Source organism: Rosa chinensis, chromosome 3 (assembly GCF_002994745.2).
Source record: "Rosa chinensis cultivar Old Blush chromosome 3, RchiOBHm-V2, whole genome shotgun sequence".
Lineage (NCBI taxonomy): Eukaryota > Viridiplantae > Streptophyta > Magnoliopsida > Rosales > Rosaceae > Rosa > Rosa chinensis.
Genome location: NC_037090.1, coordinates 26,139,578 through 26,167,452, shown reverse-complemented (window position 1 = coordinate 26,167,452; position 27,875 = coordinate 26,139,578). Strand labels below are relative to the sequence as shown.

The 27,875-nt window shown below is 37.2% G+C and overlaps 1 protein-coding gene across 2 annotated transcripts; it reads right to left on the bottom strand.

Annotated features, from left to right (window-relative positions):
• Positions 1-2,277: 2,277 nt before the first annotated feature.
• LOC112191656 (bZIP transcription factor TGA10) lies at positions 2,278-8,768 on the bottom strand. Of its 2 annotated transcripts, none has more exons than XM_024331048.2 (11): positions 8,148-8,768; positions 7,928-8,055; positions 7,214-7,296; positions 6,928-7,068; positions 6,717-6,788; positions 6,542-6,601; positions 6,368-6,445; positions 6,174-6,246; positions 5,789-6,051; positions 4,545-4,784; positions 2,278-2,745 (listed from the first exon to the last, which is right to left on the bottom strand). In XM_024331048.2, the coding sequence occupies exons 1-11, from the start codon at positions 8,402-8,404 to the stop codon at positions 2,587-2,589; spliced, it is 1,554 nt and encodes a 517-aa protein (XP_024186816.1). In that variant the 5' UTR covers positions 8,405-8,768; the 3' UTR covers positions 2,278-2,586. The 2 variants fall into 2 exon arrangements, with proteins under 2 accessions (XP_024186816.1, XP_024186815.1); XM_024331047.2 differs by having other exon boundaries at positions 2,283-2,745; positions 5,789-6,060; positions 8,148-8,767.
• Positions 8,769-27,875: the final 19,107 nt, after the last annotated feature.

Here is a 27,875-nt window from a genome sequence, read left to right as displayed (position 1 = left end):
AGCAAGGCTACATCAAAAACGACAACACCAAGCATAATCAGCAACAACAGACTCTCCTCAAGATCAAAGTGAACTAGGTTTAATCTGAGGACAGTGTGGCAGACTTGCTCACTAAGTCATTGCCTAAATTCCACTTTCAAGAAACATGTTGATAGCATCGTTTGTGGAGGTTATCCAAACTCCCACGACTGTAGTCATCAAGGGGAGATGAAGACAACAGGGGGAGATGTCTACATGTATAGTCTCGAAACGAGAAGGGTGTGTTGTACTCTTTTTCTCCTTCGACCGAGATTATTTTTGTCCCACTGGGTTTTTGTTACTCGGCAAGGTTTTTGACAAGGCAACGAGAGGAGCACCATGTTTGGGCAACACAAGAGGGAGTGTTCAAGTAAATCCAGAATATGTGTCTGGCCCAAACCCTAAGTTACTTGCTCTAGTTGTAATAGAGTTTATGTTAGAAATATTCTTAGAGATATTCGTAGGTATTCAATCATTGTACGATTATGTTTCCATGTACTAGTCTATCTCTATGCTTGTAATCCTCTATATAAAGATACCCCTATTATCAATGAAAGAACGACTCAATTCTCTCTCAATTTCAGTTTAATTTCCTAAAACAAACTTATCTTTTTTTTTTCTTTGAAATGGTTAAATATAACCTATCTATTGGAGTAGAAATTTGTCAAAATGACAATTGCTATATCAGCCTTCAAATTAGAATTTGACACAAGTATTTTGACATCTCCATTGGAGATGCTCTTACGGTGCGTTTGGATGAGAAAATTATGAAATCCATAGGAATTTATAAATGATGGAATCTTTAACTCCATCAATATAAAATTCCATGAATTGCAATTTCTGTTGTTTGGTTGCATCCATTTAGGATTTAAAATGTGTAATAAATTAAGAAAGTTTAAGACAAATAAAAAAATTAAGTAGAAAAAAACCTTGTTTTGGAAATGAAAATTGAATACTGCAAGGGAATTCGTAAATGACACCTATTTTGGTGGAAATTGAAGTGAGGAATTTAAATGATGAATTCCTTCGTTTTTTTTTTCCACAGAGAAATTTAAAATTTTCAGTCTGATAATGCCAAACGAGGGAATTAGCTTGTAGGAATTATGAAATCCTCACTTTCAATTAAATTCCATCATATTTTCCCTCATCCAAACACACTCTTAGAGCAACTCCAACTGTGTTGTTATTTGCCAGGTGGAATACCCAACGGTAAGAAATGAAAGAGAGAAGCCCTCCAACAAATATGTCAAATCTTAAGTGGATTTGACATTCCCCTTCTCCCTGTCTTTTCTTTTTTTATTCTACCTTCTCCCTCATTTCTTCTCAGTCTTCTTCGCATCCAGACCAAAAAGAATCAAGAACATCTAGGCCCCAAATTTGACTCTCCATAAGGGGACAGTGATGGTGAGAGATCCATTAAGCAATTGGCTTCATCGCTGCCGTTCTTCAGTGGGTCTCCGTTGAGTCAGACATTAAACCCCGTCATCCAAGATGAGCCATTTGGGAGCAGCAAGGTCGGCCCTTTTTCGTTGACGACGGGGATGCAACATAGGCTGTATCCCGATCGATAAAATATGGGGATGAGTTTGTAGTCTCCCAAAATCTTTGTCTGATTCTCTGTCCTCCTCCATTTGTAATTGTATTTTGGAGGAACTGAGGATTTAGATATTTTGGAATTTAGAATGTTGCAAATTCATGTGTTATTGTTTTTGAAAAAAAAAAAAGGAGAGAAATTAAAGAAAGGGGAAGATGTAGAGTTAAACAGTAGGGTTGAAAAAGGTGCAGAAGATGAAGTGAAACAGAATGAGAAGAAGACTGAGAAGATAGAGAAAAGGTAATTTTCTCTTCTTTTTTTGTTACAAAAAGTTTTTTTTTTTTGTTATAAAATATTCTGATAAATAATAAAATAACATTTAAATTTGACCTATCCTCTAGAGTAGAAATTTGTCAAAATGACAATCGCCACGTCAACATTTAAATTTGAAATTAACACAAACACTTTGACATCTCTATTAGAAATGCTCTTAGTCGGCGGAATATATGAATGCCTTATATGCTGCAACACCAATTCCCCCTGCACGTTTCACTTTCAAATTTCAACGGTCAAATTCTCCCTATCGTGTCTTATTCTCCCTAAGTAAACATGATCATCAGCACCAAGCAAGAAATTTAAGACCTTCCATTCTTCTTTCATTAGTCGTCAATATTGCTCCAAAGTACAAACTAAGCTAGTTTTCTTTTCATCATCAGTTTGGTCTTTTCTTGGTCAGATTAGTCTGCGAAATCATATCGATCTCTCTACCCAACGAGATCGAGAACCAAGGACACAGAGCAAATTTATTCTACAGGTGCTTGATTGATATTTAAATCTACTGTTTAATTGTCTAGCTAGCTAGCTATACATCTGATCTCTAGGAAATTAAGGTAAAGGCAAATACATATAAAATTATGATGACATTTTTTCTTGATTCTAAATTACTAGCTAATATTACAGTAATTAATTGAAGCTAGCTAGCCATGACGATCACGAATTGCGTAGCTCAGCTATAGCTTGGATATGTTGGATGCTTAGCCTTGATGATCTTGTCTAGGACGGCCCATCCAGAGAGAGCTGAGAGCTCGGAGGCGATGGAAGTACTCGGCGATTGCCAGCAAACACCGCGCTGATTGGCGAGTGGTCAGGAGTGTTTGCAGCCGGTGAATCGTCTGCAGCCTCAGATTATCAGCCTGCAGCACACATTACGTAAGTTTTCGTTAATTTAATTAATTACATCATAGTTATAAGACAGAAAAACATTCACCCGAAAACTCTTGTATTTTCAGAGGTTTACAAAAGCAGGAGTTTGACTTTGTTGTATAGAATAAGAGACTGATTGAGAAATTTGGTTAACTAAGTCATAATCTAGCTAATAGTGAGAAAATGAAATGCATGTGGATTAGATTTTCTTGGTAATTATTAGTCGTGGGGTAGAGTTACTGACCCGTTTGCAAAGAACGGACTATATTAGGTAGGAAAAGAAAACGAATACATACAGAGACTAAGAAGCCATATTCCTCTAGTAATTTTAGCATATATAATGTCAATGACTTAGACTTCTTGGCCTTTCCAATATGCAGACCACGTTTTCCCAGCTACCATATCTTAATTTCCTAAAATATTTATATTCCACTATTCCAGTAATGACAGTGAGGAAGATCAGGAGGGTTTTGGTTTTGGAAGAAGAGGGTTTTGCTGAAGTCTATTTTGTCTTGGAATAGTGGGTCAAAAAGGAGTTATGGTTCAAGGGGCTACGTGGTGCGTTTAAGTCAAACGGTTACGACCATGATCTCATACCCAGGTATGGGTCTAGGGTATCTCTGCGATGGAGATCGATGTATATCAGTGGACACCAGGAAGATGGGTTTCTGCCACGTGTCTAGGTTTGAGGGTTTTCGTCTATCACAGGTGGCCGAGAGGAAACTCGGGCTACTGATTTTTCTATTCTCCTCCGATCCCCAGCTTGGCCCTTCACTTCCACACTTTGAAATTAAACAGAAAAACTTGTTTGTTATAAACACAGGAGTTTACAAAGAGGAAAACAGCGCGTCTTTTGCTAACCCTAGTTCTGACATTTTCTTAAAACATGGAGTGCAAGTCAAGATATAAATTATCTTTAGAAATTATATCCATAAAAAACAATTACATGAGAGATGGTTTAGTCATTTAATTGTATCAGATTAACAGACGGTTCATCATGAAAATATTAACTGTTGTCTACACTGTTTATGTATAGGTAGTCATGATGGTGAAATGGTTTTCGGTTGTGTTTTCATAAATATCTTACAAGGTGACTTAAAAACTAAATACTTCTAATAAGAATACTACTATGCACGGTACGTATAAGTATGGACAAACTTAGACGGATGTTATGCATGTACGGTACTATGCTCAAGATATTGGTTTGAAGATGCATGTAATATATATAGCTAGATTGCTAGCTTGATATCATGACGTACTAAATATATGGTATTTTTACTTCGGAAATTGGTAAAAAAATAAAAACATTATCTATATAAGATGTACGTGTGCATTAAATGTGTTTCTAACTTTTGAAATTAATGGGCATGGGCTATGTTTGATTGCGCAACTTAAGGAAACGTAGAAGGAAGGGACTGAACTGAATTCACAAAGTCGCTTTCAGGGAAATAATGCATAGATCGACAACCTTTATTTCTTTCATGAGAAAGAGACCAAGTCATGCAGATAAAATAGATTCCCATGTACCTACCATCCACCTCATCCTCATGATCAAGAGAGTGAGACATGGAGTAGTTCGTGTTTTTGGAGTAGGTATTTCCCAACCCAAACTCAACCAGATATTATTCCTCTCCTAATTGGCCCCCACCCCCACAAGATCATATATCATAATGGACCACCATGTATATATTACGTAGTAATGTTATTTTCATTCTCAACTTGTCACTCTAAAATAACAAATCTGAGAGTGTAAATAGTTATTGCATACAGAGAGTGATGGAATATGTACCTGTCTGACGAACCCTTCAAGAGTAGAGAGCTTGTTCATGGCTAAAGCCATCTGACCCATGTAGTTAGCCATGTTAGGGGGCATGCTCAGTGAATCGGAAGCTATGGTGTCTGAGAGAGACTGGTTCAGAGCTTCAAGCCCTTGGGTGAGAGCGTCTTCAGCTTCACTTGTGGATTGTTGTAACGAACAAATAGCCATTAGTTGCTGCTCCGTCAGTGGCTCGATTTGGGTCACAATAATCTATTAAGAAAACCTCGACACTGTTAATTACAGGTGGAAATTAATAATCTAATTAATTAGTGCAGTAAATATCATGAATGTGATTACCTGAATTTGTTGGCTATGATTTTATGTTTGGTTATCAATTTGCTAGAAACCAAGGATATATATGAATATAGAACAAGACTTGTTCTGTATAAACGTATCAAAGAAAGAAAGAAATAGAGGAAGACACCCGTACGCGGAACTGTCAAAGCCCCAAAGAAATTGTCTCAGTCTCTCCAGAGATTGATCGACAATTATTCGTAGTGATCGAGAGATATAAGTACTTTTGGGGAAATGAGCCTAACTCCACCTTATAGTAGAAACCCTCCACCATACCTTTCGTCATTCATGATATTCACTATCATGAGATTTGAAATTGATCCATATTCTTTGCCACTGCCACCGACAAGTACTTATAGTACCCATGAATCATTGTATTTTACATGTCCAAGACATAAAACATTTTACTCTTGTTATTTTCATAGTATAATTTCACACCATTCAGCATAAGTAGAGAAATGATAAATAACCTTGTTTTTTCCATTTAGACCAAAAGAAAATATATATATATAACCTATATGTTGGGTTGTGCCACCCGAATTTTAATCTTCCTGCACTCTCAATTAGATATTTTTCTATGTTTGAAGTGCCGGAAGTTAGAATTAATTGAAATTCAGAAGTCGTCTCTTTATCACATTCAAGTGGATCGATTACCGCATGACACTAGACCCACATGCAGGTTTATTGCACCAAAACGGTTATATAGAACCGACAAATATAATAAATTTTCCTTATCCTCTCAAAGTCGTAACTTTGTGACCTAATTTTGATCGAGTCCGATAAATTCTGGTAATGTCCTTTTCTCAATTTCATTGCCACATATTTTGTGTTGCATGCACTTGCGTTGATAAATTAATGACTTTGGGAGGAGAGAGGTTGCTAAACTAGGGTTAATCAAGCATAAGCATATATGCAATTACCTTAATGACCTCAGAGGGCCGGAATCCACCCATCCACATGAAGCATCTTTCAGCTGGAGTCTTCCACATGCCTGAAACAATGTGAAACACATCGGTTTTGGCCACCATGCTCTTGAGGTTCATCACCTCATCATAGTGTGCCAAACAGTTGTCCACAAACAGCCTCAGCTCATTCTCTGGCAAATGCTCTTGCACAGCTGCTCGGAGCTCACACATCAGGCGGTGGTGCTCCTCAAGCCAACGAGCATACTCCATGTCGAAAACTGCAGCGTCTTGAAAGATGAAAAATGGGTATCAGGTCGGCCTTCAAGCTTATAGAAATGGCGAAAAGAAAGGCAAAAATAATAATAATAATAATAATAATAAACATTATATTATTTATTACCTGAGCTAATGTTGTTTATACCAACTGGAACACCTTGTTCTGCTCCTACAAGACCACCTCCAAAGAACATGCCCTAAAAAGATAAGAATAAAAACCCAAGTCTTAGAAACATATTTGAGAAAAACAAATTTAAATCAACCATAATAATTATGTCCTTTCAGTTATATAAATTAATTGATGGATATAAATGTCACCTGGGTTCTAGCTCTTTGCAGCTCTTGTTCCAGCTGGGTGAGCTTAATCCTACTCGACTCTAACTGCTGAACATATGCCTGGAATCGAAAAACAAAAGAGAATAAGACATTGAACAGTGAGAATATATATATAATAAAAAAAAAGGGAATTAAGTTTTTGTGGGTGGGACTTACCTTTTTTCTGAGCCTGCTTTTCCTGGCTGCCTCTCTATTCTGAGCAAGCCTTCTCAGTGTCTGCTTGAAAATAACCATAGCACAAGTCGAAAATCATTGTTACAGGTAAACAAGAAAATGGAAGTGAAAATCTTTTCTATAAAAAGTGAAGCGAGGAAATTGATTAGTCATGCACCTTAGGGTCTGGTGTTTTTGGTCCTTCTTGCTCTGAACTTGATGTAGTTGGTCCCTTGCGGTTACCCTCACGCTGCCACAAGATGCAAAGAAAACACAAAATTATATTCATTAATAAATTGATTAATCACTACGTAGTTCAGAATGAGAGAATCTCAGTTCCAATCAATTATTTAACTGATTAATTAACTACCACTAGTATAGATGTATACCTTGATAGTCTTGGCAGGTTCAGGAAGTCCAGATGGAGCAGCAGCATCAATTTTGCGTGGGTTGGCCAACTCCATGGATGGCTCTGATGGTCTCTTTGAACCACTCGTTGCAGAAGAAACTATTCCTGCAGTACTAACACCCTATTGTGTATACCAACCACAAAACGAACCCATTATTCTACGAGAGAATTAAAATTAAAATAATAATCTTAACCGACCAAGCAAGAAATTAGACAAGGATATAAAATTTCAAATTTAACGGTTAGAGTAAGATTTTTATGCATACTTTGGTTGATGATGGCTCTACATGCATAGGCTCAGATGGAAAGATGTTCAAAGTTGGAGGCCTCATTCCTGAGCTAGTTTGATCTGCAGTACATAATACTCGCACAAATTAAGCATTACTTTTATGATTCCAAACTCTATATATGCATGTGTATGTACTATGAGAAGATATAGAGAGAGAAAGGGTGGTCCAAGACTGAGAGAGAGAGAGAGAGAGAGAGAGAGAGAGAGAAGAGGGCACAAGAGATGTATGAGAATCAAAAAGAGAGAAACAATACACCCATACCCCAAAAAAATCCAGAATGGTACTACCTTTTTTCAGTACATGTAGGATTTGCAAGAATTTCATGATGAGTTTGGTTTTGTTACATGAAATATTTATGTCACAGTCCAAGCTCCAAACACCAAGAAATTGAGTAGAAAAAAAGGGTAAGAAAAAGAAGTAGAAAAAGAGAGACGGAACCCATTTCCTTGAAAATTGAGAATTTCCTTGTGAATGGTACTTTTTTCTGCTATAGGATCCGGTCAAAGAAAAGTACTGAGGACAGAAGGAAGCAGACGGAAAAAATAATTTTGTTGAACAGGCTTTTCCTGTGACCTCCGGCCAAAACCAAATCTCTTGTGATTTGATCTGATCAGGCAAAAGGGTAAAAAAATATTCCCCTAGCCAGCCTTGTGATTCTCTGTGAAAAATCGAAACGACAGAGACGCTTACGTCGTTGGTCTTGAACGTGATGAGGAGCTTGATGATGATGATGATGATCTTGTTGTCCATCAAGGTAGAGGAAAAGGGCTTGATCTAGCTCGCCCAGATCATATGCTCCACTGTCTTTGCTGCTTCCCCTAATATACACACATAAAATCTTATAGTGGTTATTATAGAATAAACAAATAAGAAAACATTTAAGACGCTAAGGTAATGATGATGAAATTACATGAAGTTCCCAGATGGGATGTTGGAGGATGATGACTGCATCATTCCGTATTGAATTTCATGATGATGCTGTTGTTGTTGCTGTTGCTGCTGCTGATGATGATGATGATGATGGTCTTGTTGTTGTGGTTGCTGTTGTTGCGGGTTGAGTTGATTTCCTTGAAGACTGGAAGCCATGAAACTAGCGAGCTTTGTTTCCAATTGAGGTTGCTCTCCTGCTCTTTCTTCTGCCTCCTCAAAAGCTCTCGAAAACCCCATTAATGGCGAAACCGCTCTCTGTTACTTCCCACCGGCACCATACTTCTCACACCTTCATATAAAACCACAGAGAGAGCGAGAAGGGTCGGTGATGTGTTGCTCAGGAGAGAGGAGAGGCTTTGCTAGCTGTTGTGTTGAGAATTAAAGTGGGAGGGGAGTGAGACCAAGCGAGAGGAATTGAATGGAAAGACAAAGCCTAGTTTTGCTCTCTCTCCTTCTCTCTTCTCTCTCTTTATGGAGTAGACGACTTTATTTCCTGCTGTAAACCAAATATTCAGATAAAGCGGTTCTTGAAAATATCCATTTCTCTCTCTTGAGAAAAACTACAGAAGACCTGCAGAGAGATTCCGCTTTTTTTATTTGGAAAACCACTTCTGGCTTCCTTATGAGAGCGGACCGAGCCACCTTTCAGCCTCGGGTGAAATGACAAAACTGCCTTGACTGGGTTTCAAGTTTTACTGTTCACATTTTAATATGTACTCGGACAATGATGGATCATGGATTAGGCGGCTCTGTATCACTAATTAAAAAACTCAAAATTAACTCCTTAAATATCAATTATTTTGTTGAATAAGCTTTGGGAACCATTAGTTTATTGGTGATCATCACCATCATATTGTGGGATAGATACATTTAATTTCCTCTAATTAATGGAACGTCAAATATGTAATTTGATTTCTACTCTTCAAATTTTTGTTTACCTAACCATTCTTTCTATTTTATCAATACTTTTGTATTAGTTTGGCCTTTGGCTTTGGCCACCATTTTCATGGTTTTAAGAGCCATGGATAAGCTTCGAAAAGGAAATATTGATTTAAAAATTCCTTATTAATCGGTTTTCCTTGAGAAAAAAAAAACTTTTTAAAATTAAAATTTCTACATATAAGGGCCACATAGAAGCTACATGTCAAGTGTTCTCGTCTAATATGCTTTTTTTTCTTTGTAAAATATACAATTTTTTATGCGAAGAACCTATATTTTTATAAGGAAAACATAAAATTGGTTGCATGCGTCCATATTAATAATGACCAAGATAGATAATAAAACATGTGTACACATTAAAACGATGTGTTAATTGAGTCTTTTTGTAATCTTGTGCTCCACTATTTAAAAGCATGTAAAATTTCTGGATAATCGTGCACGTGGCTGCATGTAATAGAATTGTTATTCTAGTTGTGACACCGATTTAACCACTGCATGCATTTCTTTCTTGACATGTAATTAGTCTTTTGAAAGTGTAAATTGCACAATTTATGAAGTCTTTTTATTATTATTTTTTTTTAGAGGAATTAGACAACAATATAGTAAGAACTAAAATCATAAATGATGTCCTACCCTTTTTTGGGTACAACATCAATGAAGTAATCTCAACTGTTAGATGGTTAAGCTTAGTTGCAACAATTTAAACACCTGGAATGTTAACTAAATTAAAATATTTAAATTTAGACGTTCTATTGTTGTTGTATTTTCACTCTATGCATACCCACATGCAAAGCGTCATAATTAGCCAATTTGTCTGCTACTTCATTACCTTCTTTATAAATGTGCAAAACATAAAAATTCAATTGCCGAGCTTGATGTAAACAATTTAGCCAACATCTCCAAAGACGCCAAGGATGCGATTTGGGGACTTAAAATAAGTGAGCACTAGCAAACAATCTGTCTCAAACCAAATATGTGTCCAACGACGAACACATGCCACTTGGATGGCCTCAATCACGGCAAGAACCTCAGCATCAATTGCACTAGGAATTTCAACTCTAACTGAAAAAGCACCCACAAATTTAGTTTTGAATCTTTTGTGAAAGGCTTGCTAAGCAGCCAAGCTTTTCCTGGGTTGAATGGCATTATTCCAAAGAAGTTTTCCCTACTCAACAACTGTGCCCGGAGCAGCTAATGATCTGTAAGCATCCTTAGAGACCAACCTGATGGGTGGCAGTCCAAACCACTGTATCTGGTAATGAATCAAATGGAATGACCGTGTCCCGAATTAGGGAAGTGGCCTCTGGAAATAAGGCAAAGAAAAAAAAATTACATATAAGTGTCATTTTAAAACTTAAATTAGTGATAAAGCCACCTAAATCTTTTTGTACACATAAGGCCACTTTAGACCACAAAAACATCAGTTTCTATTTATGCTATACCTATTTTGCCCTCAACCTTCTCTCTCTCTCTCTCTCTCTCTCTCTCTCTCTCTCTCTCTCTCTCTCTCTCTCTCTCTCTCTCTCTCTCAAATCAAGATGTTGTTGCAGACCTCAGAGGACGTCGGCGACGACCTGGAGGCATGGCACGACTATCCCTCACAAACCAAATCGATGTCGTTGCAAACCTCACGAGATCACCGGAACTGAATCTCCGACGCACGACTTACGACGCCGTTTCGCAACTGGATCTCTGACACATGATCTGAATCTCTGATGCACAACGCGGACTGGAACCAGATCTCTGATTCTCTCCTCGGCCTCTCTCTCTCTCTCTGGCGAAACACTCCTCTCCACCATCACGTCGGCGACTGGAACTGAATCCCCGACAGATGTGCCGTTTCGCGATTAGATCTCAGACTCACAAAATGGATCTCTTATGCACGATGGATCTCAGCCTTGGCTCCGGCAGCACCCTTCCTCAACGCCATCGCCGATTCTATTGTCAATTCCATCTCCATCACCTTTCTCAAGCGAAGCCGAATCGAACGGAGACAAGCCAAAGTAGATTCTCACCGTCTTCGTGCACGAGGACAATGTCGCTGGAATATAGCTCACAAGAATTGATCGTTCTATGGTTCGTTGTGCTAAGTTCTTGATTTTCTTATAGATTTGTGTTTTGAATCATGTATTGCTACTGTTTTTGGAAATGGCAGAAACTCCTGTATTGTTTTTTTCATTCAGTTTGATAGCTTTGGTTTGATTTGGGCAATTACTATGAATTTTACAACTGTTTTGATTTCTGAGTAGCTTTTGTATTGTTTTGAGTTATGGTAATGAAATTGGATCTTAATTTTCTGCCTCATTGTTCAATTTTGATCTTATGGTATCTATGTTTCTGATGGTGTTGTAGTCTGGTTTATATTTTTGTTTTTGTGGTTGAATTCTGTTTTTCTGATGGTGTTGTGATGTATTTTGATTGATGAATAATGAACCATTTCTTGTATGTTATTTGTTGCAGTTAGTAACTCTCTATAACTGTTATAGCGGCTTTTCAACATAGTGACAGTATCTGTCTATGTCTATGTTAGTATATTTTCAACATGATGTCAATAGCTTCTATTTTCATTTTCATTATTTCAAGTTAGCAACTTCGTGTAATTGTTCTAGTGGCATTTCAATATCGTGATAGTATCTTTATGTGTCTATGTTAGTATATTTTCAAGCTAATGTCAATAGTTTTTTTTTTTTTAAATCAGTAGCTCTCTGTAACTATTATAGTGGTTTTCCATCATAGTGATTGTAGCTTTCTGTACCTATGTTAGTAGCTCTCTAATGTTAATGAGAGTAGCTCGTTGATGTTGGTGACAATAATTTTTGGTGTTGGTGAGAGTAGTTTTCTGGTGTTGGTGAGAGTAGCATTTGCTGCTAATGACTGATGAGAGTAGCTTTTGGTATTGGTGACAGTATCTTTTGTTGGTGGGGATATATAGTAGCTTTTCATTTTGGGGATCATAGGTTTTTTTGGTAAGGAGTAGCTTTTGTTGTTGGTGCTAGTAACTTTTGTTATCTCGCCGGAGGTTGCCAGAAATCTCACCAGAGTAGCTTTTGTTGCTAGTGATAGTAGCTTTTGTGACCTCGCCGGAGGTGGCCGGATCTTATTAGAGTAGCTAAGTCAATAGTTGAATGCATTACTTAGACCCAATCAATTTGAGTTATGTGTTTTCCATGACATGAAGTTTTTCCTAGAGATTGATTACCTTTAGGCAAAAAGGGAGCATGAAAGCACACCATGTGTGCATGTGAGGGTAGTGAGCTAAAATCACCTAGAGATAGGATTGGTTTGCTTGCTTAGTTACCTAAACTCTAAGCTTTATGCATTTAGGGGCAAAGGATTGAGACCTATCCGGTAATTGAATTTGTCTCTAGGTAGTTAGCTCTAGACTTATCCAGTTAGAGTTAATAAAATGAAAGGGGTTTAAGCCTTAGTAGTCCTATCCAGATGCTAAGAGGGTAGTTGGACAATTAGTTTTCCATCATTCATATTCAATTGCTTTAATGCTTGCAAGGGAGGCAAAAGGTGAAACCCGATGCCCTAACTCCCATCCATTTGATAACAACTTGTTTTGTTTAGCTTAGTTTATATTACTTGCTTTCATTGTTTCAATTTGAATAGAAACCAATCTCAAAATCAAAATCAAATCTCTATACACCATCTTGCACATACTCACCATGAACTTTGGTTCACTTGTGAGCCTTTGTTTGTGATTGTACATTTGCATATTCTTCTAGTTTTTCCTTAGGTTTTCCCTAACTAGGAAAGGATTTACCAATCCTGGTGGGTTCGACATCCTTACGTAATCCCCTATTCTATAACTTGTACCTCTTGCACATGAGGGTGGCTTTAATGCTAACAATGTCCGGCCAATCTTTGATAGAAAATTTTCATATCCTGGCAGATGTAATAGCAAGATTAACCGCCGCCTTCTCTCTTTGATGAGGCACACAACAGCCTTAAGCTAGCCGATGAGGCTGCGGTCCAAGGCAACCACCACTACTAGGTAGGGCATCTGCTATCCCGCAAATCAAACCTAGCGGGGTTTCGCAAGTACAATTCCTACTATCTAGAGATTATGTAACAAACTTTATGTTTGTGAGGTTGGAGATCGGTTTGTGTTTCAATTTGACAAGGCTGTAGATCAGAACAATATTCTTTATAGAGGATCATACACAGTTCTATCACAATACCATGTTGGTGTTAACAGCCTATGATGGAATTGGTCTGGTGGAGGCAATACCACTCTGGACATTGGAACTTTGGGTCACACTTAAGGGGTTGCCCAGCGTTGAGAAATCCAGTATTGTTTTCGCTGGTGGGCTCGACAATAGGTCAAGTAATCAAGTTTGACTAGATGTCTCTCTCAAGGAAGGAGAAGGAGCATAGAATCCGACTGGAGATGGATACTAGAAGAAGGGTTAGGATCTGAAAACAATTTACTTACTCTCCAACTGTGGAAATTGAACTCAAGTTTCTCTTTGAAAGGCTTAAGGGTTTCTAGAGAGACTATGGGCTTTTGATCATGATATGAGTGGTTGTGATTGGGTTTTGTTAACGAAGATAAAGACTTTAAAGAACAAACCATAGGTGGCTGCAATGGCAGGTTTTACTGTTCAACCATAACCCTAGCTCTAGGGTTTGGGTGAAGAGGCTTACGGGAGCGTATAGGAGACTAAAGCCGAGTGCGAGTTTGACTTTGCAAGTAGTGGTGTCGGACCAGATTCTGTTAGGACTGGTTGCAGCTGTTAAGGGTAGTATAGTAATATGGTTTACAGTATATAAAGAAAATTGCTGTAATTGTTTTCATTCTATTCTAGTCAAAATGTAGTTTTTTAACTCTCTGCGTTTCTCTTCCTTCCTCCTCCTTTCTTTGTCTTTCTTCTTCTTCCATGGTTGAAATTCTAGCATGGTATCAGAGCCATGGCGGCCTGACCATCGTTCCACCGTTGCTTCTCCGTTGCAATTCTCTTCATCCTTAGTTTCTTTTTGGTTCAATTCAGAGAAATCCTATCGAATAAGCCCATCCCCAAATCGGAATTTCCAAAACCTAAAATTTTCAATCACTCGTCATCACCGGGAAGCCGTGTTGCTGTCTCCGGAGTCAATTTGCTTTCTACTCTCTCTGCGTCACCATCCACGACCTTGGAGGCATTGTAGCCTCAACTCTGTTGTTCGCTATTGTTCTTGTAGGAAGCTGTGTCGTCGATGACCACTGGACCTCCATCTTCGACTGAAGGACACAACAACTCGACGACTTCTCCGCCATCGACTGATTCCGACTCCAACGATGATGAAATTTCAGAGAAATCTATGATGTGAGCTCTGGCTGTTTTCATCTTCTTTTTGGTAAAATCTTGACTGATCTCTCATGAAAGTTCAATTGGTTCAGTAGATTCTTGAAAATTAAGTTGGGTATATTGAGTGTTATTGTTGTATGATCTACTCTACCTATCGTTTGCCCCTTATTCCCTAGATCATCAACTCAGTCTAGCTAGCTGATGGTATTTGGTGTTATAAGGTTGATATGTTATGCTTTGGTGCTCTGGTGAAATCTATTCATATGTTGATTGGAGATATGTAATTGTCCTGTGTCACAGCCTTTCCCTTCGAGTTGCTTTTTGCATTTCTTCAATTTTCTTATGTACAATTACCATTGAAACCAATTCTGTACAATTACCATGGAAACCAATTCTGTACAATTACCAAGTCTCTTGTTGATTTCCTTTAAGCTTTTCTTTCAATTTGCTTATGTCTAATTACCATTCAAACTACCATTCAATCCTTTTGTTGTCCTGTTCATTGTTCAGTTTTTACTTCTATACAATTACCAGTCAAAACAAATCAAGATCAAAATCTGTACAATTACCATTCAATCTTTTGCCTTCTGCACTTATCTTTGTTTTTCCTCTTCTTTCCTATATTCTTCCAAGCTGTGGCCGTTGGCATTTCCTAGGACTGTACTGTTATTGTGAAAAGTGATAAAAGAAGATAGATGTACTATCATAAAGATGATGGGGGTATTGAAGGTGAGAAGATGTGGCCTGGATGGCTTGGTCAGAGTGTTTTTCGGATGTTGGACAATGGTCATTGGTGCAATGATTTGGTGAATTGGATTGAGTGGGAATTGATGTAAGACTGCTTATGGTTTGACTAATAAACCAAAAGAAGTGATTGTTGATATTGCTGCCAATGTTGCTGGTTTATTGTTATCATCAGCTGAGTTGAAGAATATATCAGAAATTACTGATAACATGTGTTCTTTCTGTGGATGAGAAGTTGTCAAGTTGACAAAGGCTTGGTAGGAGTAGCACAAGGCTTGGATGAGATTGGATGCATTGCGGTTGTCCGCTGATCACAACACAAGCATTGAAGAAGATGACCTGTGCATTTGGGATTTATATCATATGTTCCAACCATTATGCTTGTTACCCAAGCATATGGTTGAGGGGGGATATTAAGGGTAGTATAGTAATATGGTTTACAATATACAAAGAAAATTGGTGTAATTGTTTTCATTCTATTCCAGTCAAAATGTAGTTTTTTAACTCTGTGTGTTTCTCTTCCTTCCTCCTCCTTTCTTCGTCTTTCTTCTTCCATGGTTGAAATTTTAGCAACGACAGGGCTCCTAAAAGGCTGGGTGAAGCCTCTCTCTCGGTCAAACCGCTAGCTAGGTGGTGGGGTCTACGGTTATCAGTGTGTAGCCGCCTGCAGGGTTAGGGCATAGTATTAAGGCTTAAGGCCCTGTACAGGAGAGTCCTAACGCTATTTTAAATCTAGCTGGAAGCCAGAGGAAACTAGATGAGGAGCAGTTCAAGCCTGGGAAATGTTTCTTATTATTACCAACTCAATCACTTACTGTGAGGGAGATACCAAGCTGAAAATTCCCCAAAAGAATGGGAAGCTATCTATTTCACCACAAAAGAAGGAATTGGGACATGCCAAAGGCAGCAAGAATAAGATCAAAACTATCAATGATATCAAAAGGGAAGAGTTGAAGGCAAAATGGAAGAAAAGAAGCTTCAAAATATCGGTTAAGGAAAACCAAGCTTTGAATCTAGAGGAGTCTTCTCAGGGTCTACTTGAGAAGAATCCGACATTGGATAATGGGAAAAATAGTATTATTACCTCATCGAATGAAAAGGAGGTAGAGTTAGCAATGGGATTTGGGATTGATGAAACTATGGATGAAGGAGTTTTTGCTTTTTCTGCATCTGCTTGAGCTAAAAAGGATCACAAAGAAACGAATGACCCCTATTGTCTAATTTAATCTTCTTTGGGGCATTTTTTGTTTTTTCGCTTTGGACATGTTCTTAAAAGGTGGGTGTATTAGAGAATTGCTAGTTTGTTTACTTTTTTGTTGTAGGAGTGGGTTTTATAATAGTTTCTACGTAACGATTCTTATAATCGACCCCTATGGGTGTGTCATTATTGTACAGTTTCCTGAACTTGCATAATGGATGGCTTTTTCAACTCAAAAAAAAAAAAAAAGTTTCATTAATTTAGTTAGTTTTCAACATATATCATTTTTTGAATGTAGTACTTCAAAATAATTTTTTATTTGTAAGTACTCACTATATATATATGTATAATTTATTTCCTATATTTTCAATCAATTATACTACCCACTAAACTAATTTATGTTAATTAAACATTTATTTATATATTGTAGAATAAAATAAAACTCCACCTAGGTGCCCGCCTAAGCCCCACTGATACATTTAGGCATTAAGCCCCACTCCACCACCCAGTGGCGGAACTAGGATTTAAAACTTGGGGGGTCCAATCATAAAACTTTAACTTTAGCATACTAAATTTAACTTAAAGGAAAAAAAAAAAAAACTGGTTTTCCATATTAATCAACGCACCTAGTTAACTCTCTCTATACTAAAACAATTGAAAAAACAACATTAATTACAAAATCTTTTAAACCTAAGAAGCATTAATTTCCATATTTCCTAGTTATATATTCTAAGAAGCATTTCCATCTTTCCTTATTATAAATTTAGATAGTTATTACACTAATATACTATTAATTCTGAATTATTCTCTTTATAATTTTGCAAATTGCGTTGCTGATTGGTTTGGGAGGGGGGGGGGGGTCCAGTGATTCAATTAAAGGCAAGTTCCATTTAATTGTATGAGGCTTAGCTGATCACTGAAGATCTGGACAAATGTTTGGGGGGGGGGGGGGGGTCCGAACCCCCTCAGGCCGTATAGCAGTTTCGCCACTGCCACCACCCGCTTATTACTTGGCGATTTTTAGAACATTGATGAAAATACAATATAGAAAATATTATGTCATTATAGTCGTTGAAATTTAACATCATTAATGTTTTATTTTTCCTTAGAGCATTCTTTTTTTTTCAAATATAGCTAGGACTTGTTCGTTACTGACAATGAGATGTGTTATGTACCTAGTATCAAGAATGGTTTTGGCTTCCTTTCGCTATTTACTCATTCCTATTGATAGAATTGTATCTTCATATATATACAAACAAGGCATGACTATGTGACTTAATCTAATGTCATATATCAGTCGTCAAAACAATGATCTAAGAAAGTCCACTCATTTCATGAATGAGATCATATAATCTATAGGAAAATTTAGCTCAGATGTTTTGACAAATAACGTTTGCGATTGTGCCTGGTAGCATATTTAACAGCCAGGAATGCATGCAGCTTGTAAATTATTAGATCACTTAAATACCATGATCTCACCAATCTTCGGGTGATGTTGCGGTTTTACTGTTGTACTCTCCTCATGAATAATATATGATGTACATGAATCTTTCGTTTTGCGTAGTACTGACTAACCCGTGTGTGTCTCTGTGTGTATACGTATGTCTGTGTGTGTGTCTATATATATATATATATATATATATATATATATATATATATATATATATATAAACACACTAAAAGTAACAATGTGTTCAGAATTCAGAGAATTTTATGTTTTTTCTTTAATAAAACATAATCGTAGAATCAGAACCTTAAATTTATTTTTTATTTTTAAATTGATTCTAGGATCTTGTCCCTTCTACAGATTAGTTGAATACTAATTAGAGAATCAGTTAAATTGTTTAGATTGTGGTTGTTTTTGTCACGCTAAGATTATGAAGTGTAATTTTGCTTCAATCAATATGTTGACATTTATGCTTAAAAGAAAAACTTGTCAATCTATCGAGCTATATGTATAAGGAGATTATGAATATTGCTTCTAATTTTATACTGTCATTATCAAGAAAATTAAAGGTTTTGGGGTTTAAAAATATATAGGTTCTAATCCTCCATATTTGATTAATTATACATATGCAGGTTTTTTGTTCTTTCTGAAACCCCACTCTAGCCTTTAATTCATCTTTCTAATTTCTGTTTGGTCGTTGTTTAACCCTTCCTCTTGAAAGTTGAAACAGACATTTGATGAAAGACGAGTTATATATAAAAACCAAAGTTGGGATTAGGTTATAGCAATCCAGGAATTATATAGTAAACAATTTTAACTATGTATGATTGTGATATCTTTCTTTTTAATTAATTAATTAATTAATTAAGGCCATTAATTCAAGTAGCTAGGGTTTTCACCAAATCCCTTCATTGGCATGAGTCGGCATTTCCAACCTGAAAATGACATTAAAATGCCAATTAATTTAATGAACCCTTATTTCACTGTAACTTTGTACATATGCCAACATTTAGAAACATTGATGAACAATATTTTGACATGACACATATGCCATTGACTCTCATTGTTTAGCAATTTATGAATTTAATAATTATGAAATTCCCACGTAAAATACTGGAGTTGACAATGTGACAATAACAGGCACGGACGAGTTTGTATTTTTGGAAACTTTGGGAATGCATTCTAAAACTCATTAATCAAATTAATTAATATGATTACCAATCTACCAAGAAATCTAACTCTAGTTTCAGTAGTTTATATAAAATTCGTTGACGTGTGAAATACTCTCTCTAATACTAGCTAATTATTACGAGATGGATAACAATTTTGGAATTGATTAAGCACATAGTTGGAATAATCTAGATGCATTTTGAATAGTCAATCGATCTGTAGTAATTATGTACCGCCCTTTAACTATCATGCCGGCCATTTACTCCACTAACAAATTTTTAATGTTATCTTAAAACTTCTTGTTAGTTTATTGGTTCGATAAACAGATTATTTTAGATATAGGTTAATGAATTTTAGCTCTATTTAGAGCATTTTTAGCAGACTCTCTATTTTGACTCTTTAGCTATTTTAGAGATGATGTTTAGCTTTTTATCTATTTTAGCAGCTGCACCGGACTCCTAAGTGGTTCTCTATTATAACTTTTAGCTATCTCGTTCCTAAATATGGAGAGCGAGATGAGGCTCTCTATAATTTAAAACATTCCTTTTAAGTTATTTTATGTAATTTATAAATATATTTAAACTATTTAATCTTCATTCGAAAAATTATATAAATTCAAAACTAGCTAAAATAGAGAGCACTGATGCAAACGTAAATCTAAAGTGGCTAGCTAAAATGAATTTTTAGCTACTTTTGCTAAAATTTAACTCTAAAATGGTTAGCATTGCTAAATATGCTCTTATTAGCTAAAATAATACTCGCTAACAAATAGCTGAAGTAAGATTGTTCTACATCAATATGAACAATCATACTTACTATAGGAAATAAGTAGTTAGAATCAGGGCTGTCAATGAGTCGTGTCGGGTCAAGGTATTTGTCATGTCGCAAGATACAAACCCAACCCATTTAACAATCGTATCAAAAATTTAAACTCAAACCTAACCTATTTATTAAACAGATTACCCGTTTCCAACCCGCTTAATCCATTTAACATATATGTCATGTCGTGACAGCGGAAGGGTATGTAACGGCCTATTCTGGCTTGTGATGAATATACTATTTCGCCCCGTGGGCTTGATTAAAAAAAATGACTCATTTAAGGGTTAACAATGCGACCCATTTAACTAAAAAAATGCATAAATTGATTAAATTCACTAAAAACTCCACAAAAGAAGAATATAAATAATTATATATATATATATATATTCATAAATAATTAAATCCAATAATTATAATTAAAAAATATATATTTCAAATTGTCTAATCCTATGATCAAATACTCCCAATGTCCAAAATTTCAAGAAGAACTATAGCACAATCGAGTTATACGGGTTCACTTCGTGTTGGCGGGTTAACCCGTGGCTGACCCATTATTAAATGGGTCATGACGGGTTGACCCACGGCCGACCCGCTTTTAATTGTGCGGGTTCAACCCGCTTTATTTCGTGCGGGTTTCGAGTCATGTTATTAGGTCGTGTCAGAATTGACAGCCCTAGCTAGAATCCATATATATGGATGAATATGAGATTTTATACGCGTAGAGCCATAGATACAGATGAGGCACTAATACTACCACTTCATACATCATGTAGAATCTTGAAACTCTTCTATATATGAGTATACTGAACTTTTGAATTAATAATTTAACAACATAATTATATTATTGTTTAAATTCGCATATGCTTGATCACATATTCATTTCGTACGATTGTGATTAGGTAACATATATACATGATCAAATTCAAAGAACCAAGTTAGCTTATTCAAACTGAATATGATATTTTGAACAAACCTAATATATCTATGAACAGTACGTAATACATTATTCCTTGACTTTCATTAGAAACGTACTTTAGGTCAACTACGCACCGCATCTTGTTAGTTGGGTTTGTAGGCTACACAATTAACCTATACCAATACCAAAAGAAAAGAAAATTAGTTGATTATGAAATTAATTGGGTAGGAATGTAAGATCACTCGAGACGATTAGCACCTGTTGTCGTTCCAAGAATATAGTACCCTAGGCCCATCAGATTATTGTATTCGAACTTTTTATTGCACAAATTGGAGTATATAAATGTGACTTTTGTATATTTAATTACTGACACTCTTCGCAAATGTAGTTGTTTAGATATATCATTATATCATTATATCATAATCAAAGAGAGGTGTGGTGGTCGAATCTTGCTACCCCTCAAATTGGGAATGTTCTTTGACGGGACAATTGATTGCATATGCAAGTCATTTTAAACCACATTACTAGCTATAAGAAAAATCAGGTAGCAAGATGCATCTTGATTTTCAAAATCAAGTTGCAGTTTATAAATATGGTCATGTACTACTCCGTATATGATTCTGAATTTACTGTGCATTAAATAAGTCATTATATTATAAAATTCTTTTATGTTTCACCAAATGAGCCGTTGTAATAATTAATACTACTATGGCACATCCATTATATGTGTGAAGAGAAGTTAAAGGTAGTGGAGAAAGTTTTCATACAACTACAAGTTTTCTATTATTTCTAAAAATTTTATTCTTTTATTTCTATTTTACAATTTATTATATTGTCCCTATTGATTAATTATATTTTAGAGTTTTTTAATGGGTAAAAAATACAAACAGTACCCAAACTATGGTCGACTCCGAATATCTGTACCCAAGTTTCCAAAACTATCACTTTGGTACCTAAAGTTCGGACATCGACCCAACTTTAGTACCTAGAACACTGTTGGCCGTTACGCAGTTAGTCAACTGTTAAACTTTGATGGGTATTCTCGTCCTTTCACCAGATTTCTTCTTCTTTCTCAAACTCTCTTCATTTTCTTCTTCCTCCCAACTCTCCCATCATCTTGGGCACGGGTGGGCTGCGTAGGCGCGGGGCACTGGGTGGGCTGCGTAGGCGCTGGGTGGGCTGCGCAAGCGTGGGACGCGGGTACATATGTTGGGTCGGGCTAGATAACCTGGGTACCATTGTGATAGTTTTTGAAAATTTGGGTACATAAATTCAGAGTCGGTCATAGGTTGGGTACTATTTGTATTTTTTTCCCTGGAGGTAAAGACAGAGGGTCGGTTTTACCCCTAAGAAAATGTCACGTGGCATGATAGTTAACGCCGTCCAAGACGGCAGGTACGAATGTTGGGTCAGGTGGGATATTTGGGGTACCATTGTGATAGTTTCGGAAGCTTGGGTATAGAAATTCGGAGTGGCCCATAAGTTGGGTACTGTTTGTAATTTTTTCCCTTTTTTAATATATATATATATATATATATATGTTAAAGGAAAAGCACATTATGTGCCTTCGTCAAAGAAACAGACGAAGAGGGAATCAAGCAATTACAAATCACAACTCAATCAGCATTTAGTATCATCAATGTAATTGATATTTCCGTTGTAATCCTATCCCTATATAAAGTGGTTATGAATGAAATGAGTAGACCAATTCTAATTGTCCTTTTACTTTAACACGTTATCAGCACGCTTAGAGCAAATAGCCAAGAAAGAAAGAAAAAACCCAAACCCTAAAGAAGAAAAAGTTTTTCTTCTTTTCTACCGCCAAACAAAAAAAAAAATTTCCGTGCAGACCGAGCTCGAGCCCTGAGCCCTGCCACCAGCCCACACGGGCCTCACCTTCACCAGCCAGACAGCAACACCCATCTAGGTTCTCTCCACCGTCGCAGCACCGGCCTCCACCTCGCTGCCCAGCCCCCGGTGCCTCGATCCAGAACCCGGCGCTCCTGTGCAGCCTCGATCTGCCCTGAACCAACACCCAGTTCTTCTTCCCTGTCCACCTCACTGGCCAGACAGGTCGCAGCCCACCCGGACCCGATCGCTGAGCCAGCGCATCGCCCATCCCCGTCCGACCTCCTCCCCGCCTTGTAGAAGCCCACACTAACCCAGCTCAAGATCTAGCCTTCGATCCAGCCTCCGCGCTGCCTTAGCTACATCCTCCGCTCCGCCTCCGCTATTGTCCCTTTCTACTTGCCGGCGCAGCCTCCATCTGCAAACCACCACCTGTAACCCAGAAAACCAAACCAGCTAAAGGAGAGAGGAAAGAAGACGCAGAAGAAGAAGGGAGAAAGAAAAAAAAAAAGCAAGGATCCAATTCAGACGCAGAAAAAAAAAAAAAAAAAAAAAAAACAGGCCTTGCGGCCCAGAGAAAAAAAGAGGCCCAGCCCAGACAAGAAAAAAAAAAATAGGCTTGCAGCCCACAAAAAAAAAAAAAAAAAAAAAACAAGGCCCATTACTGAAAAAGAGGAAGCGGCCCAGTTTTTCTCAAGTCCAAAAACATCGCTACGCACGCCTGCATCAACACGCGCGTGTGCTAGGATTGTTTTATCGAAATCAAGTATGTTTTCTTTATTTTATTTTATGATTTTAACAAAGCATGCTTTATACTTTATTGTTTATCCTTTTATTATATATTTTGTTATTAAGCATATTTAATTAGATAATTTTGATTGTTTTAAGCATGCGTTATTATTTATGTTTTATATCATTATATTTAAGCATGATTTATAATTATGTTTAAGCATGCTTTATATTTTATTGCTTATGTTTTTATTATGCAATTTTGAGCATGTTTTGTGAATTTTATTTACTCTTATATAATTATTCCTAAGCATGCCTTTATATTATGCTATTGTTTATATTTTATTTTACGAATGATATATTATTGCTATTATTATATGTAGCATATATTTTGTTGTATATTTGTGCAATTTGAGCATGTCTTGTAGTTTATTTTTATATATGCTATGTTTTATTTATAATTAAATGTGTTATAGTTATTTTTGTAATACAACATATAAAATTCCATTTTGCCATGATAATGAAAATTCATGCGCATTATACACAAACTTACTGTGATAAAGTATTTTCACATAGCATCGAAAAAATGTGACCATTACGAATCTTGGTCTTGAAATCTAATTCATATGTTTGGAAAATAATTTACGTGGATGTCTTTATGACTGCGTAATTTATATCTTCTCTCTTGTTTTATGTAAATGGCTGATCCAACTCGACCTGAGTTTGACATCTTGGACTCAGAAGGACTTGAGTACCATCGTTGGGTTTCCGATATGGAAACTGCCTTTGTGGCAAAAGACTACACTGCCACTATTACTGATCTTAAAGATGATGAACTATCTAATAAGGTGAAAGCAGATGCCTTAATTTTTCTGAGGCGACATATTGATCCTAGCCTACGCTGGGAGTACCTTCAGTTGAAGACACCCAAAGCACTGTGGGATGCCCTTAAAGGACGTTTTGGGAACATTCACGATACTTTGCTCCCAGGACTGGCTGTTCAGTGGAATGGAATCCGCTTGCTTGACTATAAACAGGTTAATGACTTCAACAAGGACATGTTGCGCTTAAAGGCACGTCTCAATTTCTGTGGAAGGGAAATCACAGAAGATGATATGATCTACAAGACTCTTACCACCTTTCCTAATTCAGCTTTTATACTAGCAAACCAGTATCAGTTGGATTATGACAACAAAAGAATCACAACCTTCAATAAGTTGATAAGCCTACTGCAAGTGGCTGAGAGACAAAATGAGATTTTCTTGAATAACAATGCCAGGCCCACTGGGACAAAGAAAATTCCCGAGGCTAATTATGGCAAAATGAAAGGTGGAAATAACTCTAATGCAAGGGGGTTTAGACGTGCTAATCTCTACCCACGTGGCAACAATGCACCACGTGGAAAGGGACATGGGGATCGTGGAAACAAGATGAAAAAGGAAAGAGTTGACAATGAACCATGCTATAGTTGTGGATTCATTGGGCACTGGTATAAGAACTGCCAAGCAAACAACAGAGTAGCAGCCAATTACAAGAGGTATAGAGAGTCTAAAGAACAAGAGGCTCACTACATGGAAGAAGAAGGTCATGACCTCAACGTCAACCTTACAATTGTAGACTTCAATGGCAAAGAGGAACTTGCTAAGTCAATGGATGCTCTCAATCTTGACTGATCTGCTTTATTCATTTTATTTTCCAAAGATAGTTGTGAAGGCATAATGCCTCATTTTTAATTAGACTATTATTTGGTCTTAAAGAATGGTTTGATGAATTAGATTTCTGAACAAAGACCTTGATTTGATTATCGTTGGCTCATTAATAAATTTTGAATTTTATTCTCAAGCACTGAATTTATTCAAATTTATACACATATTTACATGGTTCGAAATTGCAATATAAAGACGTAAAGCAATACATCTAGAGAAAATATTATTATTAGAATGAAAAGATTATCATTCTACTAAAATAGAATTACTCTAAAGAATCTGAGATATATTTAAAGTCACAGACGCTCTATATGCACCAAGAGCTAATCGAACCTTGTTAATGTTTCAAAGCAATTTGTGCCAACGGTTATCATGTAAAAACACACCGTGAGAATGGAACTGAATACCCTTGATATCACATCTAATGACTGTGGAAGGAAACACATCTTAGAGAAACTTATGAGTCAATTTAGTGGACTGTACCTCACTACGATTCGGATCATTGAATCATATACTGTCACCAACAATGAAATGTGGGACACTGACTCATACAAGCTTTTGCATGACCGCCTATGGCACCGAGGTCGTGACATGATGATCCGTATTTTTCAAGAACTCACACGGACATCCCTTCTTTCCAGTAATTACTTTCTGAAGTACCAGAAGCACTACCTCCCTCCCATTATGCCTCATTGACTATTTCAAAGGCACATCACTCGTTTTGCAAAGCCTGCTCTTTAGCAAAACAGGATCGAGACCTTCCTATGCTAAAGATACAAAACAAAACATTCCATTATTACAAAGGATACAAAGAGATGTCTGTGGACCTATCCATCCAGAATGCAGACCATTCAAGTACTTTATGGTTCTGGTGGATGCTTCGACAATCTGGTCACATGTCGTTTTATTGTCCACAAGAAATGCTGCAATACTCCTAGCACAGATTATACGTTTAAGGGCTCACCACCCTGATCACCCTATCAAGTCTATAAGGCTTGATAATGCTGGAGAGTTTACATCAAAAGCATTTGATGATTATTGCATATCTATTTGGATCGATGTAGAGCATCCTGTACCCCATGTGCATACACAAAATGGTCTCGCAGAAGCCACCATCAAAAGGCTACAGATGGTGGCTAGGGCATTGGTTATGCGCACCAACCTACCTATATCTGCATGGGGTTATGCAATATTGCACGCAGCTTTACATATTCGTTTCAGACCCACAACTAGCCAACCATTTCTGCGTACCAGTTGGTAACTGGATATGAGTCTGACACTTCACACTTACGCATATTTGGTTGAGCAGTATATGTGCCTATTGCGCCCCCACAGCGCACCAAAATGCGTCCTCAGAGACGATTAAGTATTTATGTTGGATACGAATCCCCAACAATTATCCGCTATTTGGAAACCTTGACAGGCAATCTATTTACCGCTAAATTTGCGGACTATCACTTTGATGAGACAGTCTTCCTGTCGTTAGGGGGAGATAGGATAAAGGATTTTCCAAGGGAACGACAAGAATTGTCGTGGTTTGTCTCCACTCTGTCTCATTTTGATCCCCGCACTTCACAAAGTGAAAGTGAAGTGAAAAGAATAATCGATCTTCAGAACGTAGCAGATTCGATGCCTGATGCGTTTACTGATATCGAAAAAGTGATGAGATCACATATACCAGCTGCAAATGTGCCTGCAAGGTTAGAAGTCCCCAACAAGGGGCACGGTGCCACAGATAGAGGCACTGCAACCGCACTTAGTGGAGGTGTGGTTGAGGCTGTGGCTCCCCAAGGAAAAGGGGGAGGTCACTTGGTTCGATTGACATTCACCCAAGGAAGAAAAGGGTGAGTAAGGCACAAACCAATCATCAATGTATAGAATCCCTCTCATGAGATTGTCTCTGATTATAGTTATGTCCATGAATCAATACTTGAGGACGCTCCGATGTTAAAAATGATTCCAGAGAACAAAGAAATCACAGAGGATTATGAGAGTGCGTATGAGTTGATAGAAAGATCTTCCATACACATTGATGATATATATTATTGCTCAAGGAATCATAGAGCACGATGATATCGAACCACGATCTGTTGCAAAATGTCAACAAAGAACAAATTGACCTAAATGGAAAGAAGCAATCCAGGCAGAATTAGATTCTCTGACAAAGAGACAAGTATTTGGTCCGGTAGTGCTAACCCCACCAAGTGTAAAGCCTGTAGGACATAAATGGACCTTTGTTAGAAAGCGTAATGAGAAGAATGAAGTCCTGAGGTACAAGGCTCGCCTTGTGGCGCAAGGTTTCTCACAACGCCCTGGAATTGACTACGAGGAGACATACTCTCCCGTAATGGACGTTATAACGTTCCGCTACTTATTTAGCTTAGTAGTTTCCAAAGGGCTGGAAATGCAGCTCATAGATGTGGTTACTGCATATCTCTATGGGGATCTAGATTCAGAGATATATATGAACGTGCCTGATGGCTTTACATTACCCAAGTCAAGTGACTCTAAACCACGGAGTGCGTTTGCAACTAGGTTGAAACGCTCACTTTACGGATCAAAACAATCCAGGTGGATGTGGTATACCGGTCGATTCAGAGATATATATGAACGTGCCTGATGGCTTTACATTACCCAAGTCAAGTGACTCTAAACCACGGAGTGCGTTTGCAACTAGGTTGAAACGCTCACTTTACGGATCAAAACAATCCAGGTGGATGTGGTATACCGGTCTAAGTGACTACTTGATTGGAAAGGGATATAAGAACGATGAAGTATGCCCCTGCGTATTCATAAAGAAAACAAGTCCCGGATTTGCAATTGTAGCTGTATATGTCGATAATATGAACATAATAGGTACTCTTGATGAAATAAGAGAAACCGCGAGCTATTTGAAAT